The sequence below is a fragment of the Myotis nattereri genome (assembly GCF_964212035.1).
Source record: "Myotis nattereri genome assembly, chromosome: X".
NCBI lineage: Eukaryota > Metazoa > Chordata > Mammalia > Chiroptera > Vespertilionidae > Myotis > Myotis nattereri.
This window is the reverse complement of record NC_138078.1, coordinates 141460855-141482399: the sequence shown is the minus strand read 5'-3', so window position 1 is coordinate 141482399 and position 21545 is coordinate 141460855. Positions and strand designations below refer to the sequence as shown.

General features: G+C 56.0%; 2 protein-coding genes across 3 annotated transcripts; both read left to right on the top strand.

Annotated features, from left to right (window-relative positions):
* The first annotated feature begins 4763 nt into the window (after positions 1–4763).
* RENBP (renin binding protein) lies at positions 4764–12178 on the top strand. Its single transcript, XM_081081978.1, has 11 exons — positions 4764–4845; positions 5066–5264; positions 5405–5480; positions 5687–5762; positions 5957–6129; positions 6702–6926; positions 7690–7771; positions 8116–8291; positions 9405–9536; positions 11829–11916; positions 12006–12178. Exons 2-11 carry the CDS (start codon positions 5158–5160, stop codon positions 12071–12073), a joined length of 1203 nt encoding a protein of 400 aa, XP_080938104.1. The 5' UTR covers positions 4764–4845; positions 5066–5157; the 3' UTR covers positions 12074–12178.
* A 257-nt stretch (positions 12179–12435) lies between these two features.
* On the top strand, positions 12436–18657 carry NAA10 (N-alpha-acetyltransferase 10, NatA catalytic subunit). 2 transcript variants are annotated; one of them, XM_081081440.1, is made up of 8 exons: positions 12436–12587; positions 13061–13159; positions 13491–13549; positions 14761–14806; positions 14893–15008; positions 15210–15254; positions 17556–17640; positions 18344–18657. In XM_081081440.1, exons 1-8 carry the CDS (start codon positions 12567–12569, stop codon positions 18578–18580), a joined length of 708 nt encoding a protein of 235 aa, XP_080937566.1. In that variant the 5' UTR covers positions 12436–12566; the 3' UTR covers positions 18581–18657. The 2 variants fall into 2 exon arrangements, with proteins under 2 accessions (XP_080937566.1, XP_080937567.1); XM_081081441.1 differs by lacking the exon at positions 12436–12587 and adding an exon at positions 12653–12926.
* Positions 18658–21545: the final 2888 nt, after the last annotated feature.

Here is a 21545-nt window from a genome sequence, read left to right as displayed (position 1 = left end):
ACGTGCACGCCCACACGTGATATTTTGTGGAAGAGCCACATTCAAGGGGCCAAAGAACCACATGTGGCTCGCGAGCCGCGGTGTGCCGACCATTGGACTAGATTGTCTCAGCAGAAGGTCCCATAGCAGCTACTACCAGCTCCTGTCTGAGGACCAGATCACCCCTCCCAACCAGGAGACTGGGGCAAAGGCTAGGCAAGTCACCAGCTGCCAGTTGGGGAGGGCTTAGCCAGAGGTCCTTCCACCAGGGGCTCAGGACCCCCAAAAGGATCTCAGAATATCAACTCCCTGGATGTCGCCCATGGGGTGGTTCCCATCTGGCGCTCAGCAAGTGATGCAAGAGTGAATCCTTTTGGCCAGGTTTCCTATGCACCACCCCAGAGGAAGAAGCAGAACCAACTGTGGTAGCCCTGCTGTTGGGTGGGGTGGTTTTGCTAGGGTATAGCCAGGGTTAGGGAGTGCTCATGACAAAACAAGGGGAGAATTCAGCACGCCTGCCTCCTCCCCCGCGCCCTTACCCCTTCACTCTAGTACCAAAAGTTGCCTCCTCCATCTCTGCCTGGCAAGTGCGCATGCCCATGCAGTGCCAGGTCATGGTTGCAGGGGAGGCCTGTCCAATTCCATTTCTCCCAGGAAGCCCCTCAGAGCCAGCTCTTCTTTCCCTGGTGTTCACTCCCTGGGTTCCTGATGTCTCGTATTGTGTGGGGTCCTATTGATCTTGACACTGGGAGCCACAGCTCTGTCTTTCTCGCTGCACCAACTCTGACCTGAATAAGCCCAGGGGCTTCACGGGGAGAGGCAGGCACATGTCCTTCAGATTGGAGTAACGGGGGAGCAATGCGGGGGGGGGGGGGTTTACAGTGTGGGCCAGCTGTGACCAATGGTCTGTGGGGCTGGCCCCAGAAGGGGCGGGGCCTGTGCAGATCTGTCAGGCATGTGACAGATGACTGGATGCTTAACCTTCACAGGGTGTAGGGGTTTTTCCCACCCACCCTCTGCTGTCCCAACACACACTCACCTGCCTCAGGACAGCCTGCATGGCACTCCAGAAGGCAGGGCCATACCAGTTGGTGCTGGTCTCTAATGGGCTCACCACTCATCAGTCTCCTGGGGAGAGACCCGTGAGGGGAAAAGAGTGTTGTCAGTTTTATCTATCTACTAGGGGCCCGGTGCACGAAATTCGTGCACTGGGTGTGTGTGGGGGGGGAGTGTCCCTCAGCCCAGCCTGCCCCCTCTCACATACTGGGAGCCCTCAGGCGTTGACCCCCATCACCCTCCAATCGCAGGATCGGCCCCTTGCCCAGGCCAGACGCCTCTGACAGAGACGTCAGGCCTGGGCAGGGGACCCTCATTTCCCCCCATCACTGGTTCTGCCCCCAGCCCAGGCCTGATGTCTCTGGCCCAGGCATTAGGCCTGGGCAGGGGACCCCCAGACCCCTCCAATTGCTGGCTCTGCCCCTTGCCCAGGCCTGATGCCTCAGCCAGAGGCGTAGACCCCCATCACCCTCTGATCACCTGATTGGCCCCTTGCCCAGGCCTGACGCCTCCGCCAGAGGTGTCAGGCTTGGACAGGGGACCCCCATCTCCCCCCGATCACTGGCTCTGGCCCCCGCCCAGGCCTGAGGCCTTGGCCAGAGGAGTTGACCCTCATCACCCTCCGATCACCAATCACCGGATCGGCCCCTTGACCAGGCCTGAGGCCTCCGGCAGAGGTGTCAGGCCTGGGCAGGGGACCCCCAGCTCCCCGTGGTTGCAGGCTCCACCCCTGCCCAGGCCTAACGCCTCTGGCCTAGGCATCCGGCCCGGGCAACGGGGACCCGCAGCTGCAGCGGCCCCGCGATCGTGGGCTTCGCTTTAGGCCCAGGCAAGGGACCCCTAGCTCCCGGGACTGCCAGCTTCGACCGTGTCCAGCTCCCATCGCTGGCTCCACCGCTACTTCCTGCTATCAGTGGCCAGGGCGGCAAAGGCGCCTGATTCTCCGATCATGGCTGGGGGGCAGGGCAAAGGCGGCCCCAGGGCTGCCTTTGCCCTGCCCCCCAGCTCTTAGCTCCCCCCTGGGTTTCCAATCACTGTCAGTGGCAGGGGGCTTCTTCCTGCTTTCCCTTTCGCCTCCCTGCATTGTGCCTACATATGCAAATTAGCCACCATCTTGTTGGCAGTTAACTGCCAATCTTAGTTGGCAGTTAACTGCCAATCTTAGTTGGCAGTTAACTGCCAATCTTAGTTGGCAGTTAACTGTCAATCATAGTTGGCAGTTAATTTGCATATAGCCCTGATTAGCCAATGAAAAGGGTATCGTCGTACGCCAATTACCATTTTTCTCTTTTATTAGTGTAGATCTATCTATCTATCTATCTATCATCTATTTTTATTGATTTCAGAGAGGAAGGGAGAGGGAGAGAGATATAGAAACATCAATGATGAGATAGAACCATTGATTGGCTGCCTCCTGCACACTCCCTACTGGGGATCGAACCTGCAACCCAGGTATGTGCCCTTGACCAGAATCAAACCCGGACCCCTTCAGTCCACAGACCAACACTCTATCCACTAAACCAAACCAGCTAGGGCTGTCTTTTACAAATTAAAGGCAAGACCCTCCACCAGCAAAAAGATTACAATTCACTTCATTGCAGTGTTCTGGAACAGAACCCACAGTATCTCTAAGGTTTGCCTGTACCACACCTTCTCACTGGCCAGTCTTTTTTTTATTTAAAATATATATATATGTGTGTGTGTGTGTGTGTGTGTGTGTGTGTGTGTTTATTTCAGAGAGAAAGGGAGAGGGAGAGAAAAATAGAAACATCAATGATAAGAATCATTGATTGGCTGCCTCTTGCACGCCGCCCCACTGGGGATCAAGCCCACAACCCAGGCATGTGCCCTTGACTGGAATCAAACTCGGGACCCTTCAGTCTGCAGACCGATGCTCCATCCACCGAGCCACACCAGCTAGGAATATATATATACATTGACGAGAGAGAAACATCAATGAGCTGCCTCCTAGATGCCCCCCACTGGGGATTGAGCCTGAAACCTGGGTATATGCCCTGACCAAGAATTGAACCAGCGACCTTTTGGGGTGCATGGGACAACACTGGATACTCAACCAACTGAAATACAACCGGCGGGGCAAGGGAGGTCAGTCTTATTCTCAAACATCACAAAGGGCATCGGAAGGTCAGCCTTCGGCAGGAACTCATGCAGTGCTGGCTCACAGTTGCAAGGGAGGCCCAGTCCAATTCCATCTCTCCCAGGAAGCCTCTCAGGGCCAGCTCTTCTTTCCCTGGTGCTCACTCTGCTGGACTCCTGGTGTCTCGTATTGTGTGGGGGTCCTACTCATTGTGACATAGCTCTGTCTTCCCTACTCCACCAACTCTGACCTGACTGAGCCCAGGGACCTCCACAGGGAGAGGCAGGCACTGTGACATCAAAGACCAGCACACATATACCCTGGCCGGTGTGGCTCAGTTGGTTGAGTGTGGTCCCATACAGCGAAAGGTCCCTGGTTCAATTCCCAGTCAGGGCACATGTCCTGGTTGGGGGCTCAATCCCCAGTAGGGGGTATGCAGGAGGCAGCCTATAGATGTTTCTCTCTCCCTCTCCCTTCCCATATTTTTAAAAATTAAGAAGACCAGCCGAAACCGGTTTGGCTCAGTGGATAGAGCACCGGCCTGCGGACAGAAAGGTCCCAGGTTCGATTCCGGTCAAGGGCATGTACCTGGGTTGCGGGCACATCCCCAGTAGGAAATGTGCAGGAGGCAGCTGATCGATGTTTCTCTCTCATCGATGTTTCTAACTCTCTATCTCTCTCCCTTCCTCTCTGTAAAAAAATCAATAAAAAATATATTAAAAAAAATTAAGAAGACCAGCAACAGCAGTAGGAGCTGCAGTATAGGGCCATGCCCAGGCATTAGAATCTCTCTGTTCCAGCTGTGTTCTGAAGCTGCACTGATGAGGTGAGAGGCCTGAAATCCAACCAACCCAGAAGTCCAAGCTCCTCCAAGTCACACTGGGAGCCCAGGGCTCTCAGGCAATCTGGCCCCTGGACTGCCGCCTCCACATAATTCCGCCCTTGGCAGGGAAAGTGGGGGACAGTTGGTCAGTCAGCCTTGCTCAGTCCTAGAGCTACGAAGACCACATCTGGGCACTGGCAAACAAGTCTGGAGAACTTGGAGGGCTGGAAGGCAGAGAGCCCCCGGGATGCCCACTCTTACCTGCACAATTGCTGTATGGCTTTTGAGCTGCCTTGTATTGGCCTTGACCGCTAAAGCGGTTGATGAGGAGCTGGTTCATCCAGAGGAGTTGCCCACCCTGTAGGGTCACAGGTCAGAGGGGCCTCAGTCCAGGCACTTCCAGCTGTCCCCTCTCTTGCTGTACCTGAGCCTCATACCCTTGCTGAGGCCATCCCCCTTGGTCTCTCAGCCCTGCCTAGCCCCTCCCCGCCCCCAACACACACACTAGGACCCCTCTCAGGATTCAGGGGGAGGTGGTTGAGGAGGGAAAGCCGGCTCGTGTTTCCCAAAACACCCCCCACAACCCCAGATCTTCCAGCCAGCTAACCCAGTACAGTATTTCCCACTAAGAGGTTACTATATTGAGCTGAGGGCTCCAGCAGCGGCAATCGCGAACTTCAGCCACCAGAGGGTCTCAGCGAGCCCTGAGCGTGAAGGCGGAGCCCGAGCGCGGGGGCGTGGCCTAGTGATGACCAAGCCCCGCCCCCACATCGGGCCCCGCCCTCAGGCCCTACAAACCCCGGAGGAGGGGATGGGTGGGGCAAAGCTGGATCAGCTGAGTGACAGTCACGGGACCGTGACCCGCTCCGTTTGGCTTCTTGGAGGAGAGGTAGGGATGAGGTGGGGGGCGTCTTTGAGTGTGGCAGGCCCGTGGTGGGATTCGTGGCGGGTAGATCCCCGGGGTTGGTGGGATCAGTCCTGGGGCTGGTCCCGGGCCGGAGGACAGCCCCGCACACGGGTGGTGGGGGGGGCGAACCCCAGGGGCTGGGTTCCCAAGCCCAGGAGACGGGTCAGACAGCCCACTCAAGCCTGGGGTGTTTTGGGCACAGAAGAACCCGGTGAGGAGGCTGGATACCAGGAAGATGGAGAGGTCGGGTCTGTCGGGGAGCTGAGCCTCCAAGTCGTAAGTTTCCCCCAGGACATGGAGAAGGAACGAGAGACTCTGCAAGCCTGGAAGGAGCGCCTGGGGCAGGAGCTGGACCGCGTGGTGGCTTTCTGGATGGAGCACTCCCACGACCAGGAGCATGGGTGCGCCTTTTCTTTCTGGTCTCCTCAACATGGTCTTTGCCCCCCCCCACCCCCCCGCCAGCAGACTCAGATCTGCTGGGCCCAGTGGGCTGTGGTGGGTGCAGGCCCCCTTTTCCCTTTGCTAACTTTGTGTCCAACAGGGGCTTCTTCACCTGCCTCGGCCGCAACGGGAAGGTGTATGACGACCTCAAGTATGTCTGGCTGCAGGGGAGGCAGGTAAGGATGTGCTGAGGCTTGCAGCTCCCCCAGGGGCATAAGCCAAAGTCAGGCTTACGGTCCACGCATGCATACACACCCACACCACAAGGCCTGTCATCTCAAAACACTATTCCTCTCGGACAGGGCATCTAGGACTCCCCCTCATCCCAGCCCTGAGGTCCCTGCTGCTCCCCGCTTAAGCCGTGTTCCCTCTGCCCCTCCAGGTGTGGATGTACTGTCGCTTGTACCGCAAATTTGAGCGCTTCCGCCGCCCAGAACTTCTGGATTCAGCTAAAGCAGGTGCCCCCTCCCTGCCCCATCTCCCCAGAAGTTACTCCCAAGTTTACTCAATAGCTCCTGTGTGCATACTTCCTGCGGGTGGGGGGCGGGGGAGAGCGGGAGGCGGCAGTTTGTGGGTCTAGATTAGAAACAGTGATGGAAGGGGAGGCATTGTCCTCACCTGAGTTCTAGCATGTCAACTTCCCAACCACCAGGTGGCGAATTTTTGCTGCGCTACGCCCGAGTGGCACCTCCTGGGAAGAAGTGTGCCTTTGTCCTGACGCGGGATGGCCGCCCGGTCAAGGTGCAGCGAACCATCTTTAGCGAGTGTTTCTACATCATGGCCATGGATGAGCTGTGGAGGGTGACAGGGGAAGCACGTTACCAGGTGTGTGGGAGGAAGGCTGTCCTGAGCGTCTCTGTGCTCTGGCCTGTGCTGGGCATAGCCACGCGCATTCCCACTTTGCGTGCGCCGTCTGCAGGCCGGATCTGCTTTCAATGTTAATCCTTGCCCGGCCCTGCCTGCAGGCTGGATCTGCTTTCAATGTTAATCCTTCCGATGGGCCCCCGGGGCTCCGAGGCTGCTGGCAATACCCTCCTTATTGCACTATGTTCTCACTGTGTGCCTAAGGGCGTCCCCCAGAAGTCTTGTTCGCTTCTGAACTCCCCTCTCCTGGTCACAAAGGGGCCAATCCTTGCCCAGCTTCTACCTGGAAGGGGGCCTCTCCCTCCTCCTGGGGCGCCTCGTGCTTTCAGACCCAACCTCACTGCCTGGGAGTGGCCTTTACCCCCAGACTGGGAGCCTCTGAGTCAGGGTGGGGCAGATCCACCCTGGCCCCCCACACCCAACCTGGGGCCAGGCCCGGAGTGGGCCCTGGGTGGAGAAAGGTGTCCTGTGAGTGGGCGGGCTGGATGGGATGCAGCCTCAGCCTGGGCCTCCCCTCCCCTCCCCCCACCCAGAGCGAAGCTGTGGAGATGATGGATCAGATCGTCCACTGGGTGCGGAAAGACCCATCGGGACTGGGCCGGCCCTGGCTCTCAGGGGCCCCAGCCTCAGAGTCCATGGCGGTGCCCATGATGCTGCTCAACCTGGTGGAGCAGCTCGGGGAGGCAGACAAGGAGATGGCCAGCAAGTACGCGGAGCTGGATGATTGGTGCGCCCAGAGGATTCTGCAGCATGTCCAGGTGGGGGCGGGAGGCTGATGCCAGCTGCCAGACTGGGGCATCTCCCACTCCGGGCTCTTCCTCCACACACACCCGCCCTGATCCGGGCCCTGATGGTCCCCTTCAAGATAGGGAGGCTTGCCCTAGCCGGTTTGGCTCTGGATAGAGCATCAGTCCTCGCACTGAAGGGTCTTGGGTTCGATTCAGTCAAAGGCAAGTACATCGGTTGCAGGCTCAATCAATCCCTGGGCCTGGTCAGGTCAGGGCTTGTGTGGAAGGCAACCAATAGATGTGTCTTATCGATGTTTCTCTGTCTCTCCCCCTCCCTTCCACTCTCTAAAAGTCAATGGGAAAGTGTCATTGGGTGAGGATTAACAAAACAAAAAAAATGGTAGGGAGGCTGGGCCCAGGACCCTTGGAAATGTGGAGAGAGCCCAGAGAGCTGGGTGGGGCCGAGGGCAAGAGGGAAGGAGGGTGCCAGAGCCTGGGACACATCAGAGAGCAGGAAACCAGCCAGACCCAAGTCCTTCCACGCTTCTGTGGGCAGCCCAGCCCATCCAATCCCAGTCCTCTTGGGTGTTTCACCTTTTCCTTCTTGGAAGGGGGAGGGCAGGCCTAAAGCAAGGGTTACAAGCTTTCTGGACTCCTGGGAGTGAACTGGCCCCTCCTCAAACACACCTCTGAGCCAGGCTTACCCAAGCTTGCAGATTATGGAGGGAAGGAGGGTCTTTCTGGTTGGATGGTGGGGGGCTGAAGGCAGAATTCCCTTCTCTTCCCCTGGCAGAGGGATGGGCAGGCTGTGCTGGAGAATGTGTCAGAGGATGGCAAGGAACTCCCCGGTTGCCTGGGGAGACACCAGAATGCAGGTGAGGAGCAGGGTGGGCCGGGTGCCATCCAGGAGGAGGGAAGTGACCAGCCTTGGTTCCTGGGCTTCAGCATGGGGACTGCCTTCCTCCTTCCACCCTCCACCAACCAAGGACCAGGCAAAGAATGGGTGATAGGCCTTCCAGGCTGGGGTGGCAGCAAGAGAGGTAGTCTGGGGTGGGCTGGGGGGTGATTTTTCTGCATGGGAGAGGCTGTTGGGTGGGGCAGGGAGCTCAGAGCAGCTCCCACTGTTAGGGAGGAAGGCAGGCACAGTGGTCAACACAGGGCTTGAGCCTCCCTGCGTAGGGGAGAATCCACTGCCTACCTTACCCTGAGCCTTCACCAGGCCACGCACTAGAAGCTGGATGGTTCCTGCTCCGTCACGCCACCCGGAAAGGTGACCCTGAACTTCGAGCCCACATTATTGACAAGTTCCTATTGTTACCTTTCCGCTCTGGATGGGACCCTGACCACGGAGGCCTCTTGTACTTCCAGGATGTGGATGGCCTCTGCCCTACCCAGGTAGGAATGCGCCCAGGGCCACATGATGCTAACCTATTCTAAGCTTTCTGTCCTGGGTAGTTCATGGCTGCTGCCCTCACCTATGTCTTTTTTTTTTTTAAATATATTTATTGATTTCAGAGAAAGGGAGAGGAAGAGATAGAAATATCAATGATGAGAGAGGATCATTGATCGGCTGCCTCCTGCACGCCCCCTACTGGGGACGGAGCCCACAACCCAGGCATGTAACCTTGGCTGGAATCAAACCTAGGACCCTTCAGTCCTCAGGCTGATGCTCTATCCACTGAGCCAAGCCGGCTAGGGCGCCATCACCTAATTCATAGAGGGGGACTCGGGGCTCAGCAGTGAACTTGCCCAGTGTGACCCGGGTGGTAAGTTCTCGACTTCTGTGCCAGTGGTCCTCAACCTTATGTGCATAGGGAGGCCATTAGGGAGCACAGACAATGCCGATGCAGAGACACTTGTCCCCTTCATCTTTGAAAGGCTCTCTGGGTGATTTGTTTTAGTAAAAGTTTTCAACGTTTTAAAATATATTTGTATTGATTTCATAAAGGAAGGAGGGGGAGAGAGAGATAGAAACATCAATGATGAGAGAGAATCATTGATCAGCTGCCTCCTGCACGCCCCCCCACTGGAGATTGGGCCCACAACCCGCCCATGTGCCCTGACCGGGAATTGAACCGTGGCTTCCTGGTTCATAGGTCAATGCTCAATCACTGAGCCATGCTGGCTGGGCTCTCTGGGTGATTTTAAGGTGTCAGCAGGGGGAACAGATTTGTGTCCTATGTCTGTTTCCTCTGTCTTGATCCTGCTGAGATCTGCAGAGGGTGGCTGAGTGTCCGAGGGGCTTAAGACAGACCTGGTTTCAATTCCAAGGTTAAAGAGAAGCCTGACCCACCCCTGCCCTTTGGGGTGCCTTGGCTCAAGAAGCTAGTCCTATTCTGAGGAGCCTTTCGAACCCCCAGAGATGTCCATCCTGTGACTAGGCTACAAGTGCTTGGGCCAGAGGGAGTCAGAGCCAGGACCTGAAAGATGAGGGTGACCTTCCTGCTGAGACAGGTGTTGGGCGGTGGGATGCAGGGCACTCAGATGCTACCTCTGCTCTGCTCTCAGCTGGAGTGGGCCATGAAGCTCTGGTGGCCGCACAGTGAAGCCATGATTGCCTTCCTTATGGGCTACAGCGACAGTGGGGACCCTGCCTTACTGCACCTCTTCTACCAGGTGGCTGAGTACACCTTCCGCCAGGTAAGTGCTGCTTCCTGGTCCACAGCCCTTGATGGGCTGGGCAAGGGCGTGGGAGAGACAGTGGGCAGTCATTCTTCCCTGGGCAGGCCAGGGGCAGGCTTTCCTGGGCAGTGGGAGGAGGCTGGGCAGGGATAGGGTGGCTCATCCCGCACCCCCTACTCTCTGCTTCATTGAATGTGGTCCCTCAGCTGATCTGAGAGTTACTGGAGGTTCCCCCAGTGCCCCCTGTTTAGTCAGCAAAGCAGTCCCTGCTCCCCTGGAGCTCATGTTTCATTGGGGAGGGTGGGGGACACAGACTATAAACTAGTGAACAGGCAAGCACAGATGGCGATGGGAACTATGGAAAATAAAGCAAGGTCAGGGGCTGTGGGAAGGAATAATGGTGGTCTGTACAGAGTTATTAGCTTTTCTGATTTAGGCATTACTGGGTCCTGGGCCTTCAGGAAGAGACTGTGGGGCACAGAGCCAGAGGCTGTAGCTGTCATCCTGGCCAGTGAGGGTGGGGGCCTGGCCTGGAGTGGGAGATGCAGTGGACAGATGATCATAGTCTAGTTCATTGGGAAGGTCTGGGCCATGACTGTTTGGATGTAATAAGAATATAGATGATACTGGAAGCCAGGAGACAGAGTAAGCTTTTAAAAGTACAGGAGAGGAGGGAATAGGAGGGCCCAGCAAAGGGGAGAAGAACCAGCAGGGGGTCTTATTCTTGGGTCCACAGGCTTTAAAACTGGAGGGAAAATTACATCTTTTTTTTTTTTAATATATTTTATTGATTTTTTTACAGAGAGGAAGGGAGAGAGATAGAGAGTTAGAAACATCGATGGGAGAGAAACATCGATTAGCCGCCTCCTGCACATCTCCCGTTGGGGATGTGCCCGCAACCCAGGTATATGCCCTTGACCGGAATCGAACCCGGGACCCCTCAGTCCGCAGGCCGACGCTCTATCCACTGAGCCAAACCGGTTCCGGCCATCTTTATTTTTACTAAGCACTAACTGAAACCCAGCATTAACTCCCATTATGAAGGGAGGCAGTGACCACAGTAGCAGCACCTGACTTTGTCACCAATAGAAACCCCAAATATGTTCATGTTACACTGTACTTAGAGAGGCATCTCAAGTCTAGCACAAGCTCATCACTACTTCCAAACCAGGAAGTCATGAGACTCAAGGCTATGTCTTTAAAAATATTTTTTAGCCCTAGCTGGTTTGGCTCACTGGATAGAGCAGCCGTGGGCAAACTACGGCCCATTTGAAATGAATAAAACTAAAAAAAAAAAAGACCGTACCCTTTTGTGTAATGATGTTTACTTTGAATTTATATGAGTTCACACAAACACTCCATCCATGCTTTTGTTCCGGCCCTCCGGTCCAGTTTAAGAACCCACTGTGGCCCTCGAGTCAAAAAGTTTGCCCACCCCTGGGATAGAGTGTTGGCCTGGGGACTGAAGGGTCCCAGGTTCGATTTCAGTCAAGGGCATGTACTTGGTTGCAGGCACATCCCCAGTAGGGGGTGTGCAGGAGGCAGCTGATCGACATGTTTCTAACTCTCTATCCCTCTCCCTTCCTCTCTGTAAAAAATCAACAAAATATATTTAAAAAATAAATGTATATAAAAAAATAAATGTATAAAAATATTTTTTAGTGATTTTTTTAAAGGGAGAGGAAGGGAGAGGGAGAAACATCGATGTGTGAGCAAAATATCAATTGGCTGCCTCCTGCACAGCCCCTACTGGTGATGGAGCCTGTAACCCTGGCGTGAGTCCTGACTGGGAATTGAATTAGCACCCCTTCAAAGCAAGGGATGACACCTAACCAACTGAGGCACACTGGCCAGGGCAAGGCTATATCTTAATACTGAATGCATTTCATGAAGAACATGTGTTAGAGGCCACCAGTTTAAACTGTCTGAAGTTACATTTAAGGAATATATTTCCAAGAGATAGAGATGGCATTTGAACAAGATACAGTGTGTCTGTCACCCCCAAGCAGGGTTCTTGTTGGTTTATCCCCTAGTGTTCCATCTAACAGCCTGTGGCCCCTTCCCTCAGTGGGTTAACTGCAGGCTTTCATCCTCCCCACCCCCCTGGCAGGAAGGTAAAAAGGGAAAGCCCCTCGCTTTTATCTTTGACCACTACGCTGAGCACTGATCTTGGAGCCATGTTACCTGGGGTCAACCGCAGCTCTGACCCTGGTCGCGGTGCAGTGGGGCAGTGAGAAGCCCTTCCCCAGGCCTGTCTCATATGGACAGCTCCTGTAGGTGCTGGCTGTCACTATGTCATTGTTATTCCAGTTTCGCGATCCTGAGCATGGGGAGTGGTTTGGCTACCTAAACCGAGATGGGTCGGTTGCCCTCACCATCAAGGGAGGTCCTTTCAAAGGTGAGTGGGAGACTGGGTGGGGCCTCGGGAGCTCTGGAAATTTGGCTGACCCCGGCCCTCCCAATTCGCCATCTCGCCTTTCCCCGCAGGCTGCTTCCACGTGCCGCGGTGCCTAGCCATGTGCGAAGAGATGCTGGACGCTCTGCTGAGCCGCTGAGCCCCTGTCCCTGTCCACGCCCCGATCCCTGCCCAGGGCGCCGGGTCCCCACCTGCCGACCCCGCCCGCGGAGCCGCAAAATAAAGCTGAGCCTGTTCCTCTGCCCGCGAGCGTGTGTGTGTCTGTGGGGTCGAGGGAGGGGCAGCCGCCGCGGTGGCCGGAGGACACCTGCTCACCCGGACAGTGACCCGCCAGCCCACGGTCCTGACCGCCCCGAGCATTTGCCTACCCCCGCCCCGCCCACCGACAGCCCCGCCCCGGCCCCCCGCCCGCCTCCCGCATTGGTCGTGCGGCCACGAGGGCGGGTGCAGCGGCAGCACTTCCGGCCTGTGGACCGCCCGGCGCACACCGCCCCTTCCGCCGCCGCCCCCGCGAGCCCGAACCCGGCCCCGGTCCCGGCCCCAGCCCCATCCCCAGCCCCAGCCCGGGTCCGGCCAGCAGCAGCTGACTGCGCGTTCACGATCCGCTGGGAGCCGCCATCCTCGCCGCCGTCATGAACATCCGCAATGCGAGGGTGAGGGTCCGGGGCGGAAGACTGTCCGCGTGGCGTGGGTGCGGGCTGGGTGGCCGCGTGCGCATGCTCTTGAGGGGCCTAGAGTCCCGGGCCGGCCGCCCTGTGCGGGGCTGGTGAAGGCCATCGTGCCCGTGGGGCTGGATCTACACGAAGAGGGGGCCGGACCTACCCGGAGAGGGGGTCGGGGCTGCAAACCCCGTCTTTGCGGGATGTCGGGGCTCAGTTGGATGGTGTCTGGGAGCTCCCCTTGCACCCACATTCATTCCAGGAACAGACGAGTTTTGCACAGTGGCTGTGGGCCAGACCGGTGCAAAGACAGGCCCGCCCAGCCCTGCGGGGGTAAGGCGGGCGGGAGCGAGGGGGAGGGGGGCGTCAGTGAATAGACAGACAGCGAGCGGGCTTTGACAGGACCCGGGCCTGCTTAGTCACTGCAGACCCTGGTCTGACCGCATTCCCATGCCCTCCTCCCGCAGCCAGAGGACCTGATGAACATGCAGCACTGCAACCTGCTGTGCCTGCCAGAGAACTACCAAATGAAGTACTACTTCTACCATGGCCTCTCCTGGCCCCAGGTGGGCAGCTGGATTTGGGGACCGGGGACACCAGGCGTCAGTTTGGGAGGAGTGGGTGCTCTCAGCTGGGGTGGGGAGCTTAAGGACTGGGCCAAGGGAGGGGCAGGATTCCCACCTGTGTCTGTCCTCTCCCTGCCTACGACAGGGCAGAGTGTGGTATGGGGAAACCAAGGCACTTGGCCTGGAGGTCAGGAGCAGTTACTGAACTTACCACTGGAGGGACTTCTGTCTGTCATGCACACAGCGAGCCATGGGACTAGGTGGCTGCTAAGGGCTCCTCACCTCTGACAGGAAGTTGTTCTCTGACTTCTTTCTCCTCCCTGTCACCCAGCTCTCTTACATCGCTGAGGATGAGAATGGGAAGATTGTGGGGTATGTCCTGGCCAAAATGTGAGTTACCAAGAAGGGAGAGAAGCCCGGTGTGGGAGCTGGGGGATGGGGCATGGATCTTCCACAGGGGTGGGGGCACCAGCACTGCACGTGTCTGGTGGATGCTGCCTGGGTTGTTTTTTTAAAATTAATTTCTAGACTCTTAAGTTCAGTTTTCAGTTAAAATTTTTAATGTATTTTTATTGATTTCAGAGAGGAAGGGAGAGGGAGAGAGAGATAGAAACATCAATGATGAGAGAATCATTGATCGGCTGCCTCTTGCACGCCCCCTACTGGGGATCGAGCCTGCAACCTGGGCACCTGCCTGTGCCTTGACCAGAATAGAACTGTGACCTCCTGGTTCATAGGTCCAAGCTCAACCACTGAGCCACACTGGCCGGGTTAGGGTTAGGGTCAGAGTTTTTCGGGTCTATACCCAGGAGAGGGATTACTGGGTTGTGGTCGTATGGTAGCTCTATCCTTAAATTTTTTTTTAAATATATTTTATTGATTTTTTACAGAGAGGAAGGGAGAGAGATAGAGAGTTAGAAACATCGATGAGAGAGAAACATTGATCAGCTGCCTCCTGCACATCTCCTACTGGGGATGTGCCCGCAACCCAGGTACATGCCCTTGACCGGAATCGAACCTGGGACCTTTCAGTCCGCAGGCCGACGCTCTATCCACTGAGCCAAACCGGTTCTGGCTATCCTTAAATTTTTGAGGAATTGCCAGACTGCTTTCCATAGTGGTTGTACCAGTCTACCTTCCTACCAGCAGTGGATGACGGTTCCCTTTTTTCTACAGCCTCTCCAACACTTGTCATTGCTTGTCTTGTTGATAATGGCCACTCTAACAGGTGGGAGGTGGTATCTCATTATAGTTTTGATTTTCCTTTCCCCAAAATGTCATTTAGCTGCAATCAGAAATGAGGTAGCCTTTTCAGATTGGCTTCTTTCACTTAGTAATGTGCCTTTAAGGTTCCTCCATGTCTTTTCATGGTTTGCTAGCGCATTTCTTTTTATCACCGAACCATATTCCATTGCACTCCATTGACACTACACATGTCTTTTGGCTGTGGTGAGGGGTTTGAGAGTCCCAGCTCTCCTGCCACCCCAGATCTGGGGCTACCTCCCGGCACATGGTCCTGCCATGCGCATGTGCCGGGAGGTGGGGGTGGCTGCATCTTCACCAGGCTCCTTGCTAACCTCTCTCCTTTCTTCTTGATATAGGGAAGAGGACCCAGATGATGTGCCCCATGGACATATCACCTCACTGGTGCGTAGGGCCCACGCAGGCTTTGATGGGGGTGGAAGTAGGGGTTAGTTGGGGCAGCCCTCAAGCTCCTAGCCTTCTTCCTCCAGGCTGTGAAGCGTTCCCACCGGCGCCTTGGCCTGGCTCAGAAGCTGATGGACCAGGCCTCCCGAGCCATGATCGAGAACTTCAATGCCAAATACGTCTCCCTGCATGTCAGGAAGAGGTGGAAGCCGGGGCCGAGGGAAGGGAGGAGTGGGGAGAAGATACTGTGTTGATGTGGGTCTTGGGGGTGCCCTGGCTTTTGGAGAAGATCTGGGAAGTGGGATTAGTGGGGAGGGGGCACTAGGAAAAGGGGCAGGACCTCGACGTGCTGTCCCTGCCTGGCCGAACCTGTGCAGCTCAGCACTGCCTTATTCCCCTGCAGTAACCGGGCCGCCCTGCACCTCTATTCCAACACCCTCAACTTTCAGTAAGTAGATCTAGATTTTTCTAATGGAGTGGGGTGGTCCCAGGTCTGGCTGGCTCATGCATGTGGCTGAGATGGACTGAGCTGCCTTCCGGGCCGGGGGGCAGGGGCAGCTGAGATGGGGAGCAGGTCCTGGACTCCACACACATTGCCAGGGTGCCTCCTCCATTCTCAGTGGCAACGGCACTTGCCTGCTGCCATCTGCCCAAGGATTGTGTGATGCAGGAGGATGTGTGGTGTGTCTTGCTGGGTGGAGGAGCGATTGCTTGATGGTGGCCGAGAGCAGATGATGGGCAGTGTAGTGAAGAGCACATGGACTACTCGGGAGTATACATGAGGGCTCAGGACATGAGCAGAAGCCTAGGAATAGAACTCAAAGTGGCCGAAACCGGTTTGGCTCAGTGGATAGAGCGTCGGCCTGCGGACTGAAGGTCCCAGGTTCGATTCCGGTCAGGGGCATGTACCTGGGTTGTGGGCACATCCCCAGTAGGAGATGTGCAGGAGGCAGCTGATCGATGTTTCTCTCTCATCGATGTTTCTAGCTCTCTATCTCTCTCCCTTCCTCTCTGTAAAAAAAATCAATAAAATATATTAAAAAAAAAAAGAACTCAAAGTGGCCAGGTACCTAAAAGCATCCAATGGGACCAGAAGAAAGGAGAATGTGCTGCTTCAGAAGCTTAGGCACATCCAGGTAGGATGTGCTGTCAGCCTGGGGAGCAGAGGGATCGCAGCGGTCGCCAACCGGTGTTCCGCAGACCACTGGTGGTCCCTGAGATCCGAAAGGTTAGCACCCGCTGACCTAGAGCCCTAGGCATCCTGGTGGATGAGGGTGGGTCCACTCAAGGACATTGGAGTCTCTGTATGCCCGGCATAGGACAGAGAGAGCCTGGCAGGGAATCGACGCACCCAATACATGATGGCAAAAGCTACTTGAAAGTGAGGCTGGGTGGGCTGTCCATGTAGGAACCCCCTGAGACAGGACTCGGCCTCAGTTTGGTGGAGGATGATAAGGGACTGTTGTGAAGAGCATTTGAGGAACAATATTTTTTTTTCATTTTAATAATTTACTTTATTTAATCCAATAAATCCATATTCTTCTCATTTGAACAGGTAACCAATATAAGAAATTATTGAGTTACTTTACATCCTCTTTTGTTTTTTTAATATATTTTATTGATTTTTTACAGAGAGGAAGGGAGAGAGATAGTTAGAAACATCGATGAGAGAGAAACATCGATCAGACGCCTCCTGCACACCTCCCACTGGGGAGGTGCCTGCAACCAAGGTATATGCCCTTGACCGGAATCGAACCTGGGACCTTTCAGTCCTCAGGCTGACGCTCTATCCACTGAGCCAAACCGGTCAGGCCATCCTCTTTCGTTTTGCTAAGTCTTTAGATTCCGGTGTGTTTTACACTGGCAGCATGTCTCAAGGGGCCACATGTCTGGTGGCCACCTATGGGACCTGCTGGTCTAGAGTTCCCATGTGAGGCTGTGCAGGGAGGCATGCACGATTCTGGGTGGGCTGCATTCATATTTTTTTTTTAAACGCATTGAAAAGTTCAGGGTAATGCAACTAGGGCAGAGCACATGGCCCTGCAACAACTCCATTGCCTCGGTGGGGGCGTCAGGGCCTGGGTGGATGTGACAGATGTGAAGGGCAGAGGTGCACCTGTGGGCCTCCTGTCCTCCCCACAGTGATAAAATCTGAGGAGCAGTCTTTGACCCAAATGCTGATATCTCTGATTAACCGTTCCAGGGGCTTAGGTATGGCAGGGACTTTCTAGGCCATCGAGTCCAGGCCCCCTTTCAGTGGCAGATGCCCAAGTCTGCAGGCACACCTCCAGTGAAAGCTCAGCCCCTGCACTGCTCGGGCCAGGGCCACGCCTGGCAGTGCCTGTCAGGAACAGAGGGTGCAGCACCCTCCTCCCCCGTTCCAATTGGGAGGCATAGGGACCGACAGTGCATTCTCGGTAAGTGACAGGGCGCAGGGCAGGGAGGGAAGAGGATGGTTAAATTCGGGGCTTCAGCTCACAAGAAACCACAGAAAGATCTTGGTAACCAGGTTAGGATATGCAGGACCATGGCAGGACCCAGGGAGTGGGGAGAAGGATAAAGGCGCTGGGTACTACTTACTGCTTGACAGAGCAGAGGGAAGGCAGTGTTGGAAATGGGGCTTGTCTACAGAAGGGTCCTTTGGGTGGAAATGACATCTTGCCCCACTAGCATATGATGCCAGAAGGCTGAGGAGAATTTGACCCCTGATTCTCGGGTTGTCCTCCTTCTCTCCAACCCCTGCCCACAGGATCAGTGAAGTGGAACCCAAATACTACGCAGATGGGGAAGATGCGTATGCCATGAAGCGGGATCTCACCCAGATGGCCGATGAGGTAAGTGTAGGGGGGCCAGGGCCACAGTCCCCACAGATAAAGAAGAGCAAGGTAAGTAGGGGAGCCCCTGCTGGAGGGAAGGTGAAGCTCCCAGGGGCCCTGAGACAGTAGGAGGCCTGTGATGGGCTAGAGACAAGATGGATCAGGTGCTAGCTATTGTGTCTACGTTGCTGGGACAATGCTACGTTGCTGAGCTCATCACCTCAGTTTCCCCAGCTGTCAGGTAGGGAGCTGGGCCTTGTCAGGGCCTTGAAGGAGGCCACAAGATTCCATTCTCAGGAAGAAGCCTGTGCCACTCTGAGGCGTGGTGTGAGAGGCAAGGGAGGGAGGCCCCTGGATGCACTGAGAATGAGGGCTCCAGGATAGCAGTGGGAGCCTGGGGACAGCCATGGCCTGCCCCAAGGCTCCGGGGTAAGACAAAACAGGGCTGAGGAGAAAGTCAAGTCCTACAGCAGCCCAGATGAGGGAGGCATGAGCATACTCCCTTTACAGGAGAGAAAACAGCCCCAGGGAGAGCAGAGCCAGGATTCAACTCAATGCAGTCCTGTGTTTCCTATCCTGGCCCTGCTGCCTCTCATTTTACCCTCTGCCCCCAGCAAGTGACAGACACAGGCTCCCTTGGGCAGCCAGAGAGGGCCTACATGGTCTGGAGACTTAGGCCCTGTCATCTTCCTCCTGCTTCTCCCTGGGCTTCTGGTGGCAGCTGAGGCGGCACCTGGAGCTGAAGGAGAAGGGCAGGCACACAGTGCTGGGCGCCATCGAGAACAAGGCGGAGAGCAAGGGCAACTCACTGCCCGGCTCAGGAGAGTCCGGTCGTGAGGAGAAGGGCCTGGCTGCCGAGGACAGCGGTGGTGACAGCAAGGACCTCAGCGAGGTCAGCGAGACCACAGAGAGCACCGATGTCAAGGACAGCTCAGAGGCCTCCGACTCAGCTTCCTAGAGCCTCCTCTCCCTGCCCTGGCCCTCCCATCCTCACCCGAGGTTACACAATAAACTTCACCCAGGGGGGGGTTTGTGTGTGCGAGTGTGCGCATTTGTGGGGGGTTGCCTCTCTCAGGCCCCTCTGTGTCCCTGTGGGGCTGGACCTCATGACTCTTTGGCACAGCGCATCCTGGAAAGTCCGAGTAGCTTCGTGTGGGCTTTGGAGGTGGAACTCCCAAGTCTGATGGCTTTCAGCATCTTTGGGCGCTAGGGAGGGAGACCTTGGAGTTCTGGGAGCCACCCCCACCTTGGAGACAGATGTTCTGCCTTCTGAGCCCTGCTCTTCACTGCCTTGCTGGGCTTTAGATGCCTAAGTCCAACTGCTCATCGGGCTTCTGCACTGATGTCCTATCTGGATAATGGCCCAACCAGCTACCCAGTTGTTGAAGTTCTGGCAACTGTTTTTGATTTCTCCGTCTCCTGCATCCAAAAGGTCAGTGGGTCCTGTGTCCCTTGAATCTACTTCCTAACCTAAGCCTTAATTTAAAAATAATTAATAGACTTTATTTTTTAGTAGTTTTAGGTTTACAGAACTGAGCAGGTAGTGTGGTGTTTCCACACACCCCATCTACCCCCTCAGTTTCCCCTATTAACATTCAGTATTGTGTTACATTTGTTACAGTTGATGAGCCAATATTGATACAGTCCAGGGTTTACATTTCCCTCTATGGATTTTGACAAATGCATACTGTCATTTCATGCAGAATATAAGCCTTCTATTTTTCACAGCTTCACTATAACCCCCAAATTTGTTCCTGTGCCCTTTTTTCTGGCTGCAGCGCCATCACTTGCTGCTCCTAGCCCCAGAGCAGGCTGTCTGGGCTGCCCACCTCCCAGGGAAGCTCAGCACTCCTGAGCTGTCACTACCTTATGTCCCTGCTACTGCAGATGGCACGCTGTTCCCCCCTGTCTGGCTGAATTTTTCGCCATTGGGCTAGAGCTCGCTTCTCATTGGCTGGCGCCTGACACGTGATCAGCAGGCAGCCGGGGGAGCTGAAGCTAGGGGGCGGGGGTAAGGTCTGAGGGTTGCGTCTGCGCAGTGCCGCTCGCTCGCTGGTTCAGGCGGCGCTTTGTTCTGATTGGTTCCGCTACTCGCTCCGCCCTCCGCGTCTGGCGTCAGTCCCTTCTGGTTCGCAAGCGGCGGCGGGCTTCGTTCCCAGGCTCTGACTGGTCCGGCGGCGGAGGCAAGCGTTCACGGGCGCTGCCTAGGCCGCGCCCCAACGCTGGTGGGAGGGAGCCGGTGGAGGTTTGCGCGGCGCCCGCCTTCCTCTCTCTGCCCAGCCCACAGGGACCTAGCACACCCTTTGCCCTCGGTGCCCTGTTCCCATGCGGGCCCTTGAAGCTCGGCCGCCCCCAGGCGGTTGAGTTTCCTGGGCGGAGGTGGGAACTGCGGCGGGGGGGGGGGGGGGGGGGGGGGAGGGAGCGGGAGGGGAAGCCACAGGCCCGAATGGCCCTTGGAGCCCAGCACTTCCTCGCCTCTGCAGCACCTTCCTCTGGGAGGGGCCGCTTCCATTCCTATGAACCGAGCCGTGGGTGGAAGGCTGATGGAGGGAAGGCAGGCTCCCTTACCCTCTCTCCATGTGGCTGGGATACGCTGCGGGGGCGTTCCACCTCCCCCCCCCGCCCCCCAGAGCCTGTACACTGATGTGCATAACATTGCACCTCATTGTTAAACTTCTGGAGAGCTGATTTGTAGGTAAATAGGAGGTGCCTCACGGCCCAATTCTTGCTCTGATGTGGACTGCTTATAACAACCTCCCCTTTTATCTCATCTCCCCTCTGCTCTGTCAGCCATGCAGCAGATCTGACCACGTCAGCCCTGTGGTCACCCCTCAGGACCAAGTGTACACTGCACTCATTAACAGGTTTAGCAAGGTCCCAGCAGATCTGGTCCTTGCCTAATGCAGGATAATGGGATTTTGAATTCTCCGGGAACAATAGAACTGAGGCTAGTTAAGGCCTTAAATGCCAAACAAGTGTCCTAAAAGCTAGGGCTAATTACTTGAGGTTTTAAAGCAGTGGCTGGATGGGGCATTGCGTCAGCATTTCTGGAGTCAGAAAAGGACTGAGGAGAGCATTTGAAAGTAGGGGCTGAGGTGAGTTCATCAGCTTCCTGGGGGCTTGAACCCTCTGCTAGGCTCTGTTGGATGGTTGAGGGGCTTTTAGGGATCACTCAGGGCTCGGATGGAGAAAAGGGGGGAAGGTGTGTTGGAGTTTGCTGATGAGCATGGGTTCCTGACCCAGGAGCAGTTTCAGGGGTGGGGGCACCCTTGCTGCAGGAGGGGGCAGGAGAGGCTCCCTCACCTGTCTTGCTGAAGGATCCGAACAGTTGGTACAGCTGAGACCTGCTGCTGGAGGCGCAGGTCCTGGGACTGCTGGGATTTGGCCAGCTCCCCAGCCTTCAGCCCCAGCCTCATGGACACATAACATCCTAGAGAAGGCCCTTGATACTGGAGGAGGGGGGGTGGGCAGCAAGCTGAGGAGGTATGTTTTCCCTTTCTGGGTAAGAGCATTGCTTATAGTTGAAAGGCAGGAAGTACCTGCACCCCTGCCCCGCCCTCCCAAAGGGCTGCAGGTCTAGGTCACATGTGCTCACACGTGTACAGAGCCTGGCTTTGATATCCCTGCACACAAAGGCCTGGACCCCTCGCACTAGTGCCTACAAACCAGCCTCCCTGAGCACAAGCCTCACTCCTCTGCCACCATCTATACCCCAGGGATTTCCCTCCCACCCAACTGAAGACGGTGGTATAGTCTGTCTTGTCACCTGCCACCTGCTCCTGCCTTCCCCGTTTGCTGGAGGAAAGCTGTTGCCCTGTGGCTTTGAGTTGCTAGAGAGGGGTGCAGGGAAACTACAGTACCCCTGGATGGGGGGGGGCAGGCTTACCCTCAGGCTTGCTCTGAAGGGGCAGGGGGAAGGCTGT

Coding starts and splice junctions, on each gene's coding strand:
- NAA10 (XM_081081440.1), top strand. CDS start 12,567: ATGAACATCCGCAATGCGAGG. Junction 13,550..14,760: donor GGGTATGTCCTGGCCAAAAT/GTGAGTTACCAA, acceptor TTCTTGATATAG/GGAAGAGGACCCAGATGATG. Junction 15,009..15,209: donor TCCCTGCATGTCAGGAAGAG/GTGGAAGCCGGG, acceptor ATTCCCCTGCAG/TAACCGGGCCGCCCTGCACC.
- RENBP (XM_081081978.1), top strand. CDS start 5,158: ATGGAGAAGGAACGAGAGACTCTGCAAGCCTGGAAGGAGCGCCTGGGG. Junction 5,265..5,404: donor TCCCACGACCAGGAGCATGG/GTGCGCCTTTTC, acceptor TGTGTCCAACAG/GGGCTTCTTCACCTGCCTCG. Junction 8,292..9,404: donor ATGGCCTCTGCCCTACCCAG/GTAGGAATGCGC, acceptor CTCTGCTCTCAG/CTGGAGTGGGCCATGAAGCT.